We start from the raw sequence: 19,160 nt of genomic DNA, 5'->3' as shown, positions 1-19,160 counted from the left end.
TGTGAGAGAGAGAGAGAGAGAGAGAAGGGAGAGGAGAGAGGGAGAGGAGGGAAGATGGGAGGGAGGGACTATGCCATGTGTGTGCAGCTGCCTGTGGAGACCAGAAGAGGGCATCAGATAACCTGGAGCTGGAGTTATAGGCTGTTGGGAGCCCCCTTCCCCCATGGATGCTAGGAACCAAATTCAAGTCATCTGGAAGAGCCCCCCAGTTCATTAAAAAAAAAGAAAAAAAAATGATTTAGTGTTTGTGTTTGTGTGATGTGTCTGTAAGGTATACATACTATGGCACTTTTGTAGAGATTCCAGGAGAACTTCATGGGGTTGGGTCTCTTCTTCAACCCTCAAGTGGATTCCAGGAAGTGAACTCAGAGGTTAGGCGTGATTCACAAGTGCATTAGCCCCTGAGCCATTTTGCTGGCCCTCCATATTTTTTTCAGAAGCTCTGGTGTTTTGAATCAAGGTCTTGCTTTGTAGCCCAAGCTGGCCTTAAACCCACACAACAGTCTTCCTTCTACTTAGTGTTCTGAGTGTTGAGATTACAGATGGGAGCTTCCACTCCTGGCAGAAACTCATAAAAAAACAGACATTGAGCCAGGTGTGGTGGTGCATGCCTTTAATCCCAGGAATGGGGTGCAGAGGTAGGAGGATCTCTGTGAGATTGAGGCCAGCCTGGTCTACATAGTTCCAGGCCAGCCGGAACAACAGGGAGACCTATCTCAAAAAATAAACAAACAAAAAAAAAAAACAATAAAAAAGCAGACACTGATCATCATAGCAAAGTTTACCTTTACTATGTACTGACAAAAACAAAGCAAAACTTTTTTCCCTTGTTTTTTTGAGACAAGATTTCTCTGTAGCCCTGGCTTGGCCTGGAACTCGCTATGTATACCAGGCTGGCCTGGAACTCATAGAAATCTACCTGCATCCGCCTCTGAAATGCTAGGATTGAAGACAGGCATAACCACATCCAGCTCTAAATTAAAGTTCATATAGACAAAAATAATTAGGGGAAATTAAGATGAAAGAGAGAATATATCTTACATCCAGCTACTTTGGCAAATCAGAATGGAAATTTCTCTACTCTATTGATTGATAGACTTAGTGGTGCTGTGGATTGAACCCAGAGCCCTGTGCATACTAGGCATGCAGTCTTGTTGAATTATATTCCCAGTCTCTTGCCACTGTTCTTTGTAGTTCTGAATTAACAGATACTTTGGTGGGTTGAAGGAAGAAAAGTGGTGATTAGAAAAAGGAATGGAAAAATTTAGGAAGTAGCTAATGACAGGGTAAGCTTATCTGTTAGTTGTGGGACTCACACCTGATGGTTCCTGCCTTTGGTTCCAAGAAGTCTTGCAAAAGTCCCTTTGTTCTAGGTAAGCCTTGGGGGATGGGGGTGTCATTGAAAAAGCCAGTGGACCTTAGGCAAATGAGTTCTTTCCTTATTTGGCCACATGTAATTTGTGCCATCCATCTCATCAGTATTTGTTTAGAGCAGGAATTTTGAATGCTTGGAATTAATTTCATGGCTCTGAATTTCTACAAAAGCCACTGAAAAACATGAGAGGAAAGATGGACAAAAGGAGGTGGAGGACCATGATCCTGGGCTTAGCAACTCTTCAAACAAGGGCTGTGAATAGGAAGGGAGCGTCCCATTTCTCTGAAGCCACTTTGACTTGTTGAATTAGTGTTAACTGCATGAGGAAGTATTTGTATGTGGTTGTATGAATGTGTTAGGGTACCAGTGGAGAACAGAAGAGGGGCTTTGGATTATTTGGCACTGTAGTTAGAGGCAGTTGTGAGCATCCATGGTAGGTGCTGGGAACCAAACTCTGATCCTCTGGAAGAGAAGGATCTTTGAGCCATTTCTCTAGTCTCAAGGAAGTATCTTTTATATATTTTATTGAATGTATCTCTCCCCTCCTTCCCTCCCTTCCTTGAGACAGGATCTTCTTTGAGACCAGGTGGCTTGAATTCTTGACAACCCTCCTGCCTCAGCCTCCTAAGTGCTAGGTGTGAGCCACTACCCCTGGGTAATTTTTTATTTTATTTTATTTCATGTGTATGAGTATATTGCCTGCATGTAGGTAAATGAACCCATGTCGGGCAGTGCCCACGAAGGTCAGAAGAGGGTGTCAGATGCCCTGGAACTAGAGTTAGGGACGGTTGTTAGCTGCCATGTTGGTCCTGGGAATTGAACCCTGGTCCTCTGCAAGAGCAGCCGGTGCTCTTAATTGCTGAGTCATCTCTCCAGTCCACCTCTGGATAATTTTATTTTGGGGGGATTTACTTCTTATTTTTTTGAGACAGGGTCTCCTATAGCCCCAGCTGCCTGGAACTCCATATGTAGACCAGGCTGACTGATTTCACAAAGATCCACCTGCTTCTGCCTCCAGAGTGTGAGGATTAACAGCATGTGCCATCACACCCAGCTAATTTTATTTTCTTGAAGGAACAGTATACTTTTGCTCTCTGTTCCTAGTCATAGAAACCTTAACAGTATTAACTTGAAATTATGTTGCCATTTTAAAAAGTTGTATTAAATAATAGTAATTGGACCTTTAGGTTAGAAAATGGATTTTAATGGTTTAGGGTTTTACAAATGTAAAATTCCAATAAAATAATTAAGGAGAGCCCCAGGGTGGTATGCATATTTAATCCCAGCACTTGGGAGGCAGAGGCAGACTCTGTGAGTTTGAAATTAGCCTGGTCTTCATAGCAAGTTCTAGACCAATCAGTTTACATAGTGGGACCCTGTCTCAAAAGAAAAATAGATTAGAGAGAAATCATTAAATTTGAGATTATTTTACTTGTTAGCAGTTCTAAAATTGTGTTCTCTAATGTCATCTTGAAGAAATGTTTTTATTGCATTTATTTATCTATGCATTTGTGGGGGGATGGGTTACCCAAGGGAATGTGTGGAGAGGTCAGAGGACAATTTGGGGGAGTTGGTTCTCCTTCTACTATGTGGTTCCAGGAGTTGAACTCAGGTCGTCAGACTTGGTGGCAAGGACCTTTACCTACTGAGCCATCTTACCAGCCCCGGGAATTCTTTTACATAGTGTTTTCAAAGTGGACATCAGAAAACTCTCAAACCTTTCTGGATTTGGGTCTTGGACTCACTCGAGATTTAAAACAGATTTAAATAATAGTTTGTAGTTACTAGACTTGGGAGGAATATGTATGGCCCTTCATGATCCTGGGTCTCAAGACCCTCTTTTCCCTTCCCCTTACTTCAGAGGAGATAGATAAGGCAAGTGTTTTTTGAAAAGCCTTTAACTTTTACTTGCAAGTGTATTACTGTTACTTCCACTAATCTTTGAAAGTAATCTTTGTTGCTAAATAACATATAATAGGTAATGGAACAAAGTTTTTTTTAATGTACAGAAATTTACAGTCAGTCAGTGCATCCATAGAACAGCTGAGTTTGGAAGATTTAAAACCAAGTTGTTGCTTCTGAGAACCTAACCATCTACCAGGCAGGATCATACAGTATAGTATACAGCACAGTAACCTTAATGTAATGGTGTTCTTGAAAAAGGCATGTTTCTTTCCTTTTTTTTTTTTTTTTTTCTGTCTTTTGAGACAGGGTCCCCCTTAGCTCCAGCTGGGCCTGGTAAACCAGGCTGGCCTGGATCTCACAGATCTGCCTGCCTCTGCCTCCAAGTGCTGGGATTAAAGATGTGGGCCACCACCCCCAGTTTACAGTTCCTTTCTTAATTATGCTTTTTTTTTTTAATATAGATAATCAAGGACTTTGGAATAACAAACTAGGTTTTGCTATCCATGCATTTTCAAGAAACTTTGGTAACTTTCTCCTCTGTGACCATCCTGATACCTCAAAATCTGCAATTAACAGTCCCTCTCATGAAAAGCACTCTATCAATGAGTTGGGAGCCTGCCTGTCCTCTTGACACTGTCATACCATTTGTGTGACTAATACCCTGAGCATGTTTAACTGCACTGTGGGTTTCCAGTGAGCCAGTGTGTGGGTTTTCCAAGACAGATTATTCACCCAATTTATAGATAACACTTTGAAGTCCTCATAGATTTGCTTATCCTCTAGGATTCAGATTCGCCACCTCTCTAGAGACAGTAACCCTCTGCTTTTGGCAGGCTTCCAGATAAACAGCTCTTGGCAGAATCTTGCTATGTGTCACTCACCCTTTGGTAGCATGGATGCCCCTCCAGGCCACCTGCCCCACCCCTGAGATCTTTTAGGAGCTTTGTTTGGGGGCCTACATAGGTGTAATCAGGTTTATCTTTGTGCGATGAGCTCCATACCACCTAAAGCCTACTTGTAAGGCATTCCTGGCAGTTTAGCCAGAGGTCTTCTCGAGTGTCAGAACAAAGCACAAAACAAATAAAAGGCCTCTTAATCCTAGTAAGAACAAAAGATGTAGCCTCACCCCTAGGGCAGGGAACCAGTTGACCCCTTCCCTCCCACATTTTGTCTTAAGGCCCCAAAGTGTGGATTTAAGCTGGTGGAATCACTAGTTACTGCCGACTATCGCACTACCACCAGTTACTGCCGACTATCGCACTACCACCAAGGACTGGCATTGTATGTGCTGTGGCTTTGCATTGCGCAGCGTGGGGTGGCTGCAGGCACCCGCGTGGCCAGGAGGCGGGGCGGGCAGGGGAGGGACCGCGGAGCGGCCCTGTGCGCATGGGCAGTCTCCTGGGCTCCAGCCGGCTCTCCTCCAACCGCCCTCACTGCCCTCAGCAGTATCCAGCAGTATCACCTTGACAGTCCTCCCAAAGCGTCGCCAAGTCTAAGGAAGGAGGTTCCGACATGGCTGAGAAAGGAGAGGAGCAGGTCGAGAGCCTTGGCGCCCTGGAGTACCCAGCGAAACAGGTGGAGGAGGGGGAGGAGGCGGAGGAAGAGGAAGAGGTGCTGACGAAGGAGGTGGAGGTGGGTGCGGATGGCGTCTCGGCCATGCACCCAGACCTCCTGGAGCTGGAGGTGGACCGGGAGAAGTGCCGCAACATCCGCAGGCACTACCGGCAGCTCATCTACTGCGTGCAGCAGAACCGAGAGGACATCGTCCGCACTGCCAGCGAGTCGCTCACCGAGGCCCTGGAAGAAGCCGATGTCTTGTTTGACTGTGTGAGCAGAACTAGAGAGGCAGTTCTCGATGCCCAGTTTCTGGTTTTGGCTTCAGATCTGGGTAAAGAAAAAGCAAAGCAGTTAAATTCTGATATGCGCTTTTTTAATCACATCACATTTTGTGACGTCCTGTTTGTATTCGTGGGCCTGAATTGGATGGAGGCTGAGTGTGAAGAGTTTAGTGACTGTGATGACAGTATAGCGTCTTTCTTCTGGGAGACGGTGCAGAAGGAAGCAACGTCCTGGATGCTGCGAGCTGAAACATTCCACTATATTTTTGGTTCATTCAAGGCAGAACATTCTGCACGAAAGCCCCGACTGGAACATCACAAAAGATCTTGCAAAATGGAAGGAAACGGAGATATGCCCATGAAGTTGAAGAAACTGGACTTGAATGCTAATCAGGAGACCACAGAAAAAGAAGTAGAAAGAATCTTGGGGTTGCTCCAAACCTACTTTGAAAAGTGTCCTGACGTGCCTGTGTCCTATTTTGAGTTTGTGATTGATCCAAATTCATTCTCTCGTACTGTGGAGAATATCTTCTACGTTTCTTTTATTATAAGGGATGGTTTTGCAAGAATAAGGCTTGACCAAGACAAACTACCAATATTAGAGCCAACTAATACTAGTCAGGTGGATGAAGAAAATGATTCCTGTTCTTATGGCAGGAAACAGGGAGTTATATCTTTGAGTTTACAGGACTGGAAAAATATTATCTCAACTTTTGAAATTTCAGAGGCTATGATCAAAAACTCATACTAAAGATTTTTGTTTGTAATTATAGGAGTCCATCTTGTACTAAAGTATCTCAAAATTGAATCTAAAAAGAGGCACATATTCTAGTAAACTATTTCAAGAACAAACGAAATTATCTGTTGTGCAGTGTGCTTTTCTTGGTAGTTTGAATGTCTTATACTGTTCTTAGCTCTGAATTTCTGAAAAGATATTAGCCAACTTGCAAAAGAGTCAAGGGAAATAAGCCTATTAGGCAGTAAATGGGCAATATTAAGACTTAAAAAGCCTAGATGACATGCTTCTTTTCAAAGAGTGGGTATTCATATTCTAACAATTTCTCTGATAAGTGAATTTAACAAAGTAGAGTGTACTGTTAGAATCAAGCAGCTAAGGGTTGAAAGATGGATTCAATTTAGAAGAGATGAAAAGCATTCTAGGAGGAATATAGCAATGTCAAATGCATGGAATTATGACAAGTGATTTATAGAAAACCATTCTGAGTGTTAAGCTGGCCAGGAATTGCAGTGACCTTATGAGTATTCTCAGATGTGGATATTTTTGTCACAGCCAGTTGCAAGCTCTATTTGGTTAATCTGTCACTACTTTTTCTCTGTAATTTTTACCAGTACAGAGTGTCCCTTCTGAGTCAGCGATGTTTTGTCATGTAACAAGTTTGAATATTTGTGCCAATTAATCCTTTTTTTTTTTTTTCTTTTTTCTTTTTAAACAGTCTTGCTCTGTATCTGAAACTGTAGCAAGATCCTTGAACTTCCCATCCTAATGCTGGAGTCAGGCACGTGCCACAATGCCTAATTCTTTTGTGGGCTTAAGTTGGATAAAAGGAAGCAATGCTCTAGACATTGCAAGTTGGAAACTCCTGAATTCAGATGTTTATCCATATGTACTTAATTTACAGTCATGATTTTTTTTTTTTTTTGGGTACTTGAAGTTTTAAGACTGTAAACGAAAGGTCAGCTAGAGAGGTAGCTCAGAGCTCAGTGGTTGAATCCTTGCCTCCTTGCCCTGGCTTCTAGTCCCATGTGTGGAGGTAACTGCAGAAAGTTTGGGTTATTAAAATCATTCCAGAGGAGGCAGTAAACATGCCTGTGAGCTTCTTTTCTTTATCCCTTTATGAACTTCAGTCTTTGGTAGTAGAGAAATTTGTTAAGTGGTATTTGTTATACTTAATAGTAACAATAAACTTTCTAACTAAATCTAAGGTGGTAGTACAGGGAAGGGAAATCCAAAGACTAAATGAAGAGGAATCTTTGGTGTGGAAAACATTCTTCAGTAATGTGGAGAATTAAGGGAAAATAAAGCCTTCTTAGGAAATGTGAGAAACTATTTTCTATAGTGACCCCTTCTCTTTTCTCACTTAAAGAAGTAGCATCCCTTCAGTGTTTGTCACCTTGGAACAGTAAGGGAGGTAATCATTTGGATTTGGTTTGCTGATGGTCTTGCTGAACCACACGTTGGCTTGTCTCTTTCAAAGAGCCCTTTGGGTTTTCAATAGATCTCCTTTGGGAAGAAAAGATGTTATTACTGTTAGAAAGATCCTCACTCAGTTCTTTTTTTTATCATGAGATTGCTCTGTTGAATGCTTTGTGTTCTGGGAGTATTTGACATGTAGGTGATTTTTTTTTTTTTTTTCCTAATTTGGCCACTTGCACTGGCTTTTACTGTTTGTCCTGAAATTTTGAAATTAAACTGACTTCTTACCTTTAAAAGACCAGTGGGCGATGAATTCAGTTACAGAAATTAATGAAATTGCAAATCTGCTGTCTGCACCTTAAAGTTTGAAGAATCAATAAAAGAAACAACTTGAGAATTTTACGGATTTCTTTTTTTAAGTTAGAACTTAATTGACTAAAAAGCTCATTTTGTGATTTTGTGATCAAAGGACTTAGATCCGTCCCATTGATAGTCATAACAGTTCAAGTTTTGCTCCTTGTAAACCTCAAGTTTGGGTTTGCCAAGTGGTAATCATTCCTGTTTCTAAAGTTTACAGTAAGGATTAAATTAGAAAATATATGGGACAAATAGTTAACTAGGTATGAAATATTGGGAAAAGCAAAAGATTTATTTTTTTTAAAATTTGTGTGTGTGTATGTGTGCATGCTATGTGCACACAGAGGCCATAAGAAGGTGTCAGATGATCCCTAGAGCTGGAGTTTCAGGCTTATGCTGACTAATGTTGATGCTGAGAACTGAACCTCTGGCCCTCTGGAAGAACAGCAAGCACTCTTAACTGCTGAGCCATTTCTCCAGTCCTAAGAGCTTTATAATACAGGCCTTTGTGGCAGGTAGGCATTGAGAGGCAGGGAAAATGGCAGAGGAAAAGTGTGTGTGTATGTGTGTGCTGTGTGTGGTGTGTGTGTGGTGTGTGTGTGTGTGGTGTGTGTGTGGTATGTGTTTTTTTTTTTTTTTTTTTAAAGTGTGGTATATGTGTGTGTGTGTGTGTGTGTGTGTTAGAGGACAACTTTCAAAAGTCTGTTCTATTACTGTGGAATCCCCAGGGATTGAACTAAGGTTATCATGAGGTTTGTGTAGCAAGCTCTTTTATTGACTGAGCCACCGGGCAGGTTTCTTTTGTATTCTTTTTTTAAAAAACATTTTTGTTACTACATTATTTTTTATTTAGTGTGCATGGTACATGTGGGGGTCAGAGAACATCTTAAAGGCGTTGATTTGGTCCCTCTACCATGTGGGTCCCAGGGATTAAACTCAAGTTGTCCTAGGCTTGGTGGCAGGCATCTTTACCTGCTGATCCATCCTGCCAGCCTGGACAGGTTTCTTAATGTCACAGCCTATCATATCTGAAATGACATCTGATTTGAAGAGTATTGTGAGGATTTGATGGAATATAATGCACATAAAATATCCAACACAGTGTCTGTCTAATTGGGACACACAAGTTAGTGCCCCATTCTCTAGATCAGTGTCAGCAAATTGCATAGTGCCACCTCCTTTCCTGGTGACATCTCTGTAATGGTTCATTGACTTTGAGTCTCATATTTAGTAAATTCCTTACCTTTAGTCTGGAGGAGTCTATTGTCAAATGATTATAATCTCCACATTGATGGATTCAGTGACTGGTGGGTGCCCACTATGCCAGACACTGTTCTGGTCACTGGAGGAAGAGTGACAGGAAAACAGTCCATCTCTCTTAAAATTTACAATTTAGTAGGTATTTTACTTCCCACTTCTGCTATAACTAATTACCAGTCATTTCATAGCTCTAAGCAACATTGCCTTAGCAGTCCTGAAAGCTGGATGTCCCTCTTAAATTGGTTTTGGCTAGGTTAAAGTCAGAATGTTAGCAGGGCTGGTGCCTGTCTCAGGGAGCTGTCTTTACCTAATTTCAGGTGACATACCATTTAGCTGGAGTGGAATGATAGAAAGTTTAGTTTTAAGTACAGTTATAAATGAAAGCATAGTGTTCAGTTCTGGGGTCAGACTGAGTGCTTCAGTGGCCTGGGTCTTGCCGACTATACAGAGTTAGATTCAGGCTCCTTTGGCTCTTTTTTTTCTGGTAAAATCTGTACGTTGGTTGATAAAATTTGACTTTGTGCTTGAACTGTGAAAACCCAGGTTAGACACAGGTTATAAACTTTGGAGGAGGGAGAATGTAGCCTTTTAGGATGAGAGGATAGAGTACACTTGTTTTCACTTGTAGGTATGTTGAGAAAGGTAGACTCCAAGATACATGGTTTTCATTTTTGTGTTTTTACCATGGCCCCTAAGAACATGCAGATAAAATGAGGTTGAGATTACAATGGTTACGTAAAAAAAAAAAGATTTATTTTTAGTTCTGTATGTGTGTGCGTGTGTGTGGGGGGGTGTGAATGTGTGTGGGTGTGGGCACCTATGTGCTTGCTGGTGATTAGGGAGACTAGAGGCTTCAGATCCCCCTGGAGCTGGAGTTACAGATGGTTTTGAGCTGCCTAAAGGTTGTGAGCTACCTGAAGGTTGTGAGTCACAGATGTGGGTACTGGGTACTAGACTCAGGTCCTCTGGGAACCTGGCACTCTAAATCACTGAGCTATCTCCGGCCCCAAAATGGTTATTAAGAATATCTGTTTACATTTTATTTACATTTGTTTGTTTACCTTTTTTTTTTTTTTTTTTTTGGAGACAGGATCTTACTCCGCAGGTTGACCTGAATCTCACTATGTAGACTACCTGGGCTTGGAACTCAGGTCTACCTGTGTGCTGGGATTAAAGGTGTGCACCACCCTAAATGGCTTTTAAATCAGCAGGCCAGCCTCATGTTCTTGGAGACTACCTAGGGAGGAGAACACTGGTTATCTGAACTTACCTGAGCCTTTGGTCTGAGTGGCCATTATTACAAGCTTGTTTTTCCTCCCCCACAGTGCCCTGCATTGAAGGAGCAGCCTTGGTCCTAATGTCAGTTGATGAATGCTGGCTGTGTTTGCCAGCTTCTCACCTTAGACCTTTTGTACAGACTGTGTGGGTGTCGCACACTTGCCCCAACTGTTGCTGGCTTCCAGGTCTTCTCCCTTCAGTCCCTGAGCCACCCTGTGTGCCCGGCGTGCTGCTGAGGGACACTCACAGGGCTGTGCCTCCTCCTTCACACTCCTCCACGGCACTCCCCTCCACATCCCAGACACCCTGTTCTGCTGACCCTGGTCTCTGCCTTCCATCCTCTACACCTGTTTGTAGGCAGGAGAAAAATACACAGTCTGGGCTGGTAAGTTTGGGGCTTCTTAGTTTTAAGGGTAAAATTGGACTTTTTTTTTTTTTTTAATGTGTATAAGTGTTATTGTCTGCATGTAGATAAGTGCACCTGTGTCATGCAATGCTGGTGGAGGACAGAAGAGGCCATCGGATCCCCTGGAAGTTACGGGTGGTTGTTAGCTGCTATATGGGTGCTGGGATTTGAACCTGGGTTTTCTACAAGAAAAACTGGTGTTCTTAACTGCTGAGCCATCTCGCCAACCCAAAATTGGACTTTTAAAAAATCATTTTATTGTGATTACTGACTTTTCAGTCGTTATCCTCATTAGTGTAGGTAGGGTTTTATTTTATTAAGAGGTAGTAAATAATGTACTACCAAAACAGTGTTACGAACCAATATGGAGTATAACTTGTTTAGGAGACTGAAAGAATGTTTTCAAAGTTTTCTTAACACCTAAATTATGAAACCTGTTACATGCAAAGCATATGGAAGCAAAATACCAAAAAGAGCTTCAAACATACAGATTAAAGGAATGAGCTTGATAAGTCATGCCTATTTCAAATGCCTTGCAAGCGTTCAGTGGTAGAGTGCTTGCATAAGACCATGCGTTTGAGCCTTTGCGCTGAAGAAAAAAAACAACTCAAACCCATAAAATACCTTACAAAAGCAGAGATTTTTATCTTTTCAATTTTTGTGCCTCAGCGCCACAGTGTAAAAAAGCCTAAGCGCTTGGCCAGCTTTATAGATGCTACGTTGAGATTATATTCATTATTAACTAGTCCCCTTTTCTTCATCTAAGACTTTAACCCAATCATTCTCCTTTCACTAAAAACTAAAAGTGGTGGCGAAATTGCATTGCTGGCTCTAATAAAACACACAGAAAAGCTTCTAAACAGTTTATATCTAACAGTCCCACACTTGAATTGATAGGATCTCAGTAGAAGTTTGTTTTTGTTTTTGTTTGTTTTCTCCAAAGTGTGGTGGGGGGCTAATTAAAACTTGGTTTAAAAAACTCTGGAAAGGGCTGGAGAGATGGCTCAGTGGGTAAAGGCACCTTCTACCGAGCCTGATGTCTGAGTTCAATCCCTGGGAGGAGGGAACTGACTCCTGCAAGTTGTCCTCTGATCTCCACAACCATGCTGTGACACAACCCCCTCCCCCTATTTTTTTAAATTCAAAATTAAAAACATCTCTGGGGAATATGCATGAAAATGTCATACTGAAACCCATTATTATATAAATACATGTTTATAAAAAATTCTGCGAGGAAAATGGTTGATGATCAAACTTAATTTAGGCCTAAGTCAGTTTCGTTTGGGCTACCAGGATGGAGAGGAATATGTGAACACTTCAGAGTAGTTGGCAGGGATGAGAGGGCATTGGGACATGGTCCTCAGCCATCACGACCTAGAAGAGACATGCCGATATCGGCTTATAGGAAGGCTGAACGTTGCCATGTAACTGTAGTGTGTGTCAGCATTTTCCCTTTGAAAACTTTTGCTCTTCTTTAAAGAAAGATTTTCTTCCACAGCTTCTTGGACGTTGCTGCTTTTCAGTTAAATTGTTTTCATTCTGTTGTTTTTCTTCAACCTTATCAGGAAGACCAACTTCAAAAGCTTCCAACAATGAATGGCTCTGAAGATCCCCCTGGGTCCTATGACTTCGACCTTATCATCATTGGAGGAGGCTCAGGAGGATTGGCAGCAGCAAAGGCAAGGCTCCTTGTATGCTCTCTGAAGGATGATTAGAACACTCCATGCCTGATAGTTCTCCACGTTCTCTGTGGGATTTACTTGATCCACTCTTGTATTTTTCTCAATAACTTGGACGGGGTATGTTTGAAGGCCACTTTGTACATCGTGTTTCCAGACTGAAATGTATGGTCTTCATATGAAAGAGCCCAGTGATTTAGGATACTTTTTCATTCATTTTAAATTTGGTAGATTCTTTTCAAAGATAATAAAGGTGTTGAGTGGAAATGATTTGAAGTTGAAGTTACATATATTTAGTTTTTACTAACATTGGGTTTTTTTCCTTCGCTTTATTTCTCTAGTTACCAGCTCCTCTTTTCTATGTTCTTCATAGAAAGATGAAGAATGGTTAGATTTTTTTTAAAAAAACTTACTAAAAATGATTTGTCCCTTTTGTATTTGAGGTGATCTAAGAATAACCACTAATTCTGACTTGGGCCTGACTTGGAAGAAGATCTGTAAATAGGAAGGTTAGGAATGAGGCTTTTTTGGCCTTTACTTGAAATATAAGATATGTTGCCTGTGTGACAGGCCCTTAGGCCTGTCATCCTTTCTAACAAGTTCTTTAAAGATGAAGTGGTTACACTCCCCTAAAGTGCTATTTATGGTCATTCAGTAAAGGCAGACTCATATGAAGCCTCCCAAATTAGCTACCCAGTGTCTGACTTGAATCAGTATTTTGCTAAAAGTGACTCAGGAGTAAGTGTGATGTACTGTTCTCTAGTCGTGCAGTGTTTGAAAGACACACATACTCAGTCCTCTCCAGTAACCTTTGCAGGTCTGATTGCCAGTATATAAAGCTTACTTGCTGAGAAAGATAAAGAATCTCTATAGGATAATTTCTTTTTTTGTTTTGTTTTGTTTTGTTTTGTTTTGAGACAGGGTTTTCCTGTAGCCTGGGCTGGCCTAGAACTCACTGTGTAGCCCAGGCTGGCCTTCATATCACAGCGATCTGCCTACCTCTGCCTCATTCTACCTTAGAAAGAACTAGGTAAAACTTAGAAATTCTTTTAAAGACATTAATATACAGGATACGGGTTGAGACAAGGGCCTTAGGTTATCAGTTAACTAGTTTTAAGGTGCTTACCACTTGATTGGAAATGAGAAAGGAAAAAACCAACCTTTTAGATCATTCCTTTACCTATTACTGTTTGAATTACTGTTATGAATTATGTAATAGTCCAAGGCTTTTAGCTGGTTCTAGTAATTTTATAACCATAGTCCCTATAATCTCTAAAGGCAGTTGAGTATATCTTCTGCCCTAGAGGTGAGCTAATAGTCATGGGGATTTGAGATTCTCAGGCTTTCATTCATAATAAAAACAACATGGATATTTGCTCTCATTTATACTCTATTGTTAACTCATGTAAATAACTTTTTTCCCAGGAGGCAGCAAAATATGGCAAGAAGGTGCTGGTCTTAGATTTTGTCACTCCAACTCCCCTTGGAACTCGATGGGGTAAGCTTCTGAAATACTTGAGAAGCAGTTTGGTAGAAACAGGTATTTTCCTCTGGCAGTGATGTAGAGGGCTCCTAAAACCCAGTTTAAACAACAAAGATGACAACAAAAAACCAACAAAAATACGATTTCACATGAGCTAAGTTAAAATGGAATCTAGGGGCTGGAGACATGGCTCAGTGGTTAAGAGTACTGACTGCTCTTGCAGAGAACCCGGGTTTGATTCTCAGCACCCACATGGTGGCTACAAACTGTCCTTAACTCTAGTTCCAGGGAAATCTGAAGCCCTCTTCTGACCTCCGTGGCATTGCATGACAGGGGTGCACTCACATACATGCAGACAGTACACTCATACACATAGAAATAAAAATAATAAATATTTTAAAAAATGGAATCTAGCTAAATGCTGAAGAAGTCTGTTCTTTAGTGAAGTTAGAAATCTTGTTCATAAGGTATGACTTAAAGGTAGATATTTTCATAATCTATACTTTGGAACTTGACACTTTAAGTTTTCTGCTTTAAATCCACCTCATATATTCATCAAGAATTGGAATCAGATATCTAAATAGGATAACCCTTGCTGTTTTACATGTTTGTTATTCATTCAACAAATATTACTTATGAATGGGATCATGGGGCTATAGCAGTGAACATGGTATTGAAGAAGTTACTGACCCTTTGGACAAAGCTTATAGTCTAATGGCAGACAAAAGATAAGTAAGAACTTTACTATTTGTAGTAAGTGGTACTGACAATTCATAGTGGAATAGAAAGAAATTGGGTAAAGGAGAGGTTTAACTTTGGGAAGGTTGTCAAACAAGGCTTCTGAGGAGGTGGCATTTAGATGAAGCTGGCAGAATGAAAATAAGCCTGCTATACCAGAGGCCAAAACACAACTTCAGAGAATAGTAGGCCCTGAGCTAGGTAAGAGTCCTTCGTGGTTACAACCGGGAAGTTGGAGCTAGAGGGACTGTGAAATAAAACTGGAAGAGAAGGCAAGTCAAACCGTACAGCACTTTGTAGGTCAAGATGAGGACTAGACTAATGAAAACAGGTAATGGGGCACCTCTGAGGAGAGGTGCAACAAATACGTTTTATAAAGATTACGTGGCTGCTTGCAAACGTATTTGGGAGCTTGTATCTAATCCAAGATTTTAGGGTTACCTCTTCAGAGGGGGGAATGTTGGAGGGGAGGGAGTGGGCATGGATTTGATCAAAATTCCTTATATACATGTATGAAATTCTCAATAAAGTTTTTGTAAAAGTTAAAAAAAAAAAAAAAAAAAAAAAGATTACATGGCTGCTTGCATTAGGAGCCAGGCAGCAAGAAAGCAAGAAGTTCAGGTAAGATGGCACCACAATTTCTAATGCATCCCTTGAGCAAGTAATGAAGTATTCAGCTGTGTTGGGTGCTATTCTTAGAGCTGAATTTATTCCCCTGCCCTGTGGAGCTTGTGGTGGCACTCTGGTAGTGTTTTCCTCAGAGGCCATGTCTTTGAACTAGGAGGCCCATTGCCACCCTGCTGTCTTGTTACTCTAACCACCTCCCCCACCTGCCTACATTTTGATCTAATGGAAAAATGCAATCACAGTGATTTTTTAAGCTTAGAGATGCTATTTTGGGAGGGAGAAATTTTGAGATTAGGGTTTTTTTGAGAATTAGTGAAAGCTATGGATGATTCCTTAGAATTCACATAAACAGCAAACAGCTTTCAGACTCACTGTATCTAACCACACAGCATAATAACCACTTTATTAGGTCCGTGTGTAGATTCCATGGCCAGTATAAGATTATACATATAGTAAAATGTCAGTTTTTTGCATCATTATCAACCATTTTTGAATCTTAGAAGTATGTAGAAATTGTGGAAATCTACCTCTTTGTTTTGTTTCAGAATGTTACTGTGATGTAAAGCTCTGTGAACTAGTAATCATGAAACTTGGAAGCAAGCTTTAAGAGTATTGGCCACTTTAAATAAATAAAATATGCTGTTTCATTGCATCTTAATGAACTTTGGCTTCCTTCGAAGACCCGTAATGCAGGCTATGAACTGACTTCTCTGTGTTGTTACAGGTCTTGGAGGAACATGTGTGAATGTGGGTTGCATACCTAAAAAACTGATGCACCAAGCGGCCTTGTTAGGACAGGCCCTGAAAGACTCCCAAAACTATGGATGGAAAGTCGAGGACACAGGTGTGGAAGGAAAAACTGTCCTGCTTGTGTTGTGGGGGCTTTGAGCTGTGATGTTGTAATGTGCCACCCTAATACATAGAACTTGTTTACACGTTTTTGAGACAAGGTCTGCTAGTAGCCCAAGCTGGCCTGGGTTAGTGCCCTAAGGGCTATAAGTTGTAAAATTTCAGAAGCAGTTCCTCCCTTTGACCTAGCTCATTATTTCTCCATGGGGGTATTGTGACTGCCACTCAGGGCTGGACATTCCTGGTTGTAATGACTACATTGCACGGAGTTCATATCATTGGTTTCTGGGCTTTAAATGACAGGTGCATCCTCACATCATTGTGACCAGAAAACAAAAAGCCCACATGTGAACAGAGATTGGTATTGGCTTATGGGGTGACATATATTCTGTCCTCTTCTATTCCTGGTGGACAGTGAATCCTGTTCTTCTTACAGTGGTTGATAGGCCAGGCAGGCAGGCTGGTCCAGGCCTCCTACAGCATCCCCATACCCAAGTACCTAATTCTCTTTGTACCACAGCCTCCTAAAATGAACTGATCTCAGAGTTGGAAAGTTGGCTTAGTGGTTAAAACCACTTCTTTTGCAGAGGACCAAGTTTCTGTTCCCATCACCCATGTGGTGACTCATAAACCACCTGTAACTCCAGTTCCAAGGGATCCAGCACCCTCTTCTAATCTCAAGGGCACCACACATACACATGGTACACATACATTCATGGGCGCACCATTTCTCATACATATAAAATTAAAAAAAAAATGGACTGATCTCAAAGTTGGATCCATTTTTTGACTATATGGATTATCTGCAATCTAGTCTCTATAAGGCCACAGACCGATTTTGTGCCATCTTTCCAGCTGCGGAAGCTCACCATTGGTATCATTGCCTGGTTTCTTCACTTGCTGTGTGGCCAGGCTACTTGTTTGTGAGGGAAGCCTTCTATTTATGTTGGTTGTCTTCTTCCTCCTAAACCACAGCTTCCTCAGGACTTGTCCCCTACCAAGCACTCTAGTATAGTTTTATCAGTGTCTTTATTTTTCCCTAGTCATTAGTATAACATATTAATTAATGAGTTACAAAGGATTGATTTTGTTGTATTTAAGACAAGAGATCTTAGGCCTACAGAGATGTCTCATTGAAGGAGAGCCCTTCTGCTCTTCTAGAGGGTCTGAGTTCAGTTTCCAGCACCCATATCAGGATACAACCACCTGTAACTCCAGCTTCAGGGGATCCAACACCCTCTTATGGCCTGTGCAGGCACTACATACACACATACACACATATATACATAAATAAAAAATGTTTGAAGCAGAGTTCTTACTCCATAACCCAAACTAGCCTTAAACCCAGCAGGTAGCTTAGCTGTCATTCTGCCTCAGTCTCCTAAGTGCTGTGATTACATGTTTGCCACCAGACCTGGCTAAAAGAATTGATTTTTATCCTTTAAAAATTTAAAATTTAGTTTTTTAGTGTTTTGACTCACAAGATTAATTTAATTATAAAATAGAAAAATATGGGGGCTGGAGAGATGGCTCAGCGGTTAAGAACATCGACTGTTCTTGCAGAAGACCTGGGTTTGAATCCCAGCACCCACATGGCAGCTAACAACTGTTTGTAACTCCAGTTCCAGGGGATCCAAAAGCCTCTTCTGTCCTCCGCGGGCATTGCACGACACATCTGCACTTACCTACATGTAGGCAATACACACATACACATAAAATAAAAATAATAAATAAAATATTTAAAGAATAGAAAAATCTCTTTTCAGGTGGGGGTGTTTGGGGATGTGAAATTCATAATATCGCTAAAAGATTTAGCAAACTTTTTAGATGAAGCAAGTATTTTAGGGGTCAAGGACCTTATATACAGTTTCTATTACGGTCATTCAACTCTGTCTGTATTCTGAAAACAAGATAATATGAGTTTGTTTATATTTCAGTAAAACTTTGTTGAGAAAAATGATAGGCTCACGGTGCTGTCGTTGCCTGCATCCAGCATATGCTGTTAGTAGCTTAGTACCTGTGCACCTGGCTATATCAAAATCTCCTTTGAGCCCCTAAGTCTTAGTGATACCCTGTTCACCACCAATTGGTATTTATAATCCCAAGTAAAATGTTCTTTATCATTTCTAGATAAGGAAAAAAAATTTGTGTAGTGATTATTTTAGTCTTGAGGATTTCCAGGAAATCTTCCATTATTATTACGGTAGCCTTCTAAAGGGGAGAGAACACTGTGTAGGAGAGCATAGCTCATGTGCTCAAAATGGAGAACTTGGTTTTTTTGGATTGAAAGATGTACCTGAACTCCTTGTGAGAAGTTACTGAGAAACTTGTTAATTGGTTATAGGAACTGAATGTTTTGTCTTTTTCTTATGCAGTTAAACATGACTGGGAGAAAATGACAGAATCTGTACAGAATCACATCGGCTCCCTGAACTGGGGCTACCGAGTAGCTCTTCGGGAGAAAAAAGTTGTTTATGAGAATGCTTATGGGAAATTTATTGGTCCTCATAGGATTAAGGTACCTGTAAAGAGCTTCACCCTATATTCTCCCCCCGCCCCATGTTTTTAGCTTTGGTTGTTGTTAGCAGAGAAAGTATTTACAATTAAAAATGTCAAATAAAGTATAAAAGGCTCTGTGACCCAGACTATCCACTTTGGTGACTTTTGCTGGGGGGTTGAATGTCAGGGTCCTGGACCAGATTACCTATGACCTTGAGCCAGTCTGTTATCTACCCCACCTTAGTGTCTCTACTGAATTATCAAGTTATTATGATGATTAAATGAAATACTGTGGTGAGCGGTCTTTGTTAATTATAAGGTTTACAATTTCAAGGGTAAGTACATCCTGGAATTGACACATTGTTTCCTTTACAGGCAACAAATAATAAAGGCAAAGAAAAAATTTATTCAGCAGAACGATTTCTCATTGCCACTGGTGAACGGCCAAGGTACCTGGGCATCCCTGGAGACAAAGAGTACTGCATTAGCAGGTAGGAGCAGAGCAGACAGGACAGGCCTAGCGTGGGCTTCCCTGCTGCTTTCTTCAAACCCACTTAGTTCATTTCTTAGACTTAAGGAAGAGTTCTTTACCATATTTTGCCCTCCTTGGGGACTGAAAAAAAGAGAAAAGAGGATTAACAACATAATAAAATCAAAGTACAAGCATTGGTCATCCTACTGTGTAGAGTTAACACTACTGCTGATGTACTA

The 19,160-nt window shown here is 41.0% G+C and overlaps 2 protein-coding genes across 6 annotated transcripts in view; both read left to right on the top strand.

Moving 5' to 3' along the window:
• The window catches only part of Txnrd1 (thioredoxin reductase 1), a 44,824-nt gene that overhangs the window by 7,683 nt on the left and 17,981 nt on the right, over positions 1–19,160 (top strand). For 3 of the 5 annotated variants that reach the window (XM_008843145.2, XM_029568316.1, XM_029568315.1), the window contains 5 exons: positions 12,140–12,253; positions 13,679–13,751; positions 15,826–15,945; positions 18,326–18,468; positions 18,825–18,940. In XM_008843145.2, coding sequence (XP_008841367.1) covers positions 12,167–12,253; positions 13,679–13,751; positions 15,826–15,945; positions 18,326–18,468; positions 18,825–18,940 — 539 coding nt within the window. In that variant the 5' untranslated portion in view covers positions 12,140–12,166. Of the gene's footprint in view, positions 1–10,215; positions 10,554–12,139; positions 12,254–13,678; positions 13,752–15,825; positions 15,946–18,325; positions 18,469–18,824; positions 18,941–19,160 lie in introns of all 5 variants that reach the window. The other 2 variants (XM_017800615.2, XM_029568314.1) reach the window with 1 other exon arrangement.
• Positions 4,645–6,740, top strand: Eid3 (EP300 interacting inhibitor of differentiation 3). Its single transcript, XM_008843144.2, has one exon. It carries the CDS (start codon positions 4,793–4,795, stop codon positions 5,867–5,869), a length of 1,077 nt encoding a protein of 358 aa, XP_008841366.1. The 5' UTR covers positions 4,645–4,792; the 3' UTR covers positions 5,870–6,740.

This window comes from Nannospalax galili, unplaced genomic scaffold (genome assembly GCF_000622305.1).
Source record: "Nannospalax galili isolate Female #2095 unplaced genomic scaffold, S.galili_v1.0 scaffold39, whole genome shotgun sequence".
Taxonomy (NCBI): Eukaryota; Metazoa; Chordata; class Mammalia; order Rodentia; family Spalacidae; genus Nannospalax; species Nannospalax galili.
This window is presented reverse-complemented; position numbering and strand designations above follow the sequence as displayed.

Excerpts from the sequence above, each read along its gene's own strand:
- Eid3 (XM_008843144.2), top strand. The coding sequence starts at position 4,793 with ATGGCTGAGAAAGGAGAGGAGCAGGTCGAGAGCCTTGGCGCCCTGGAG.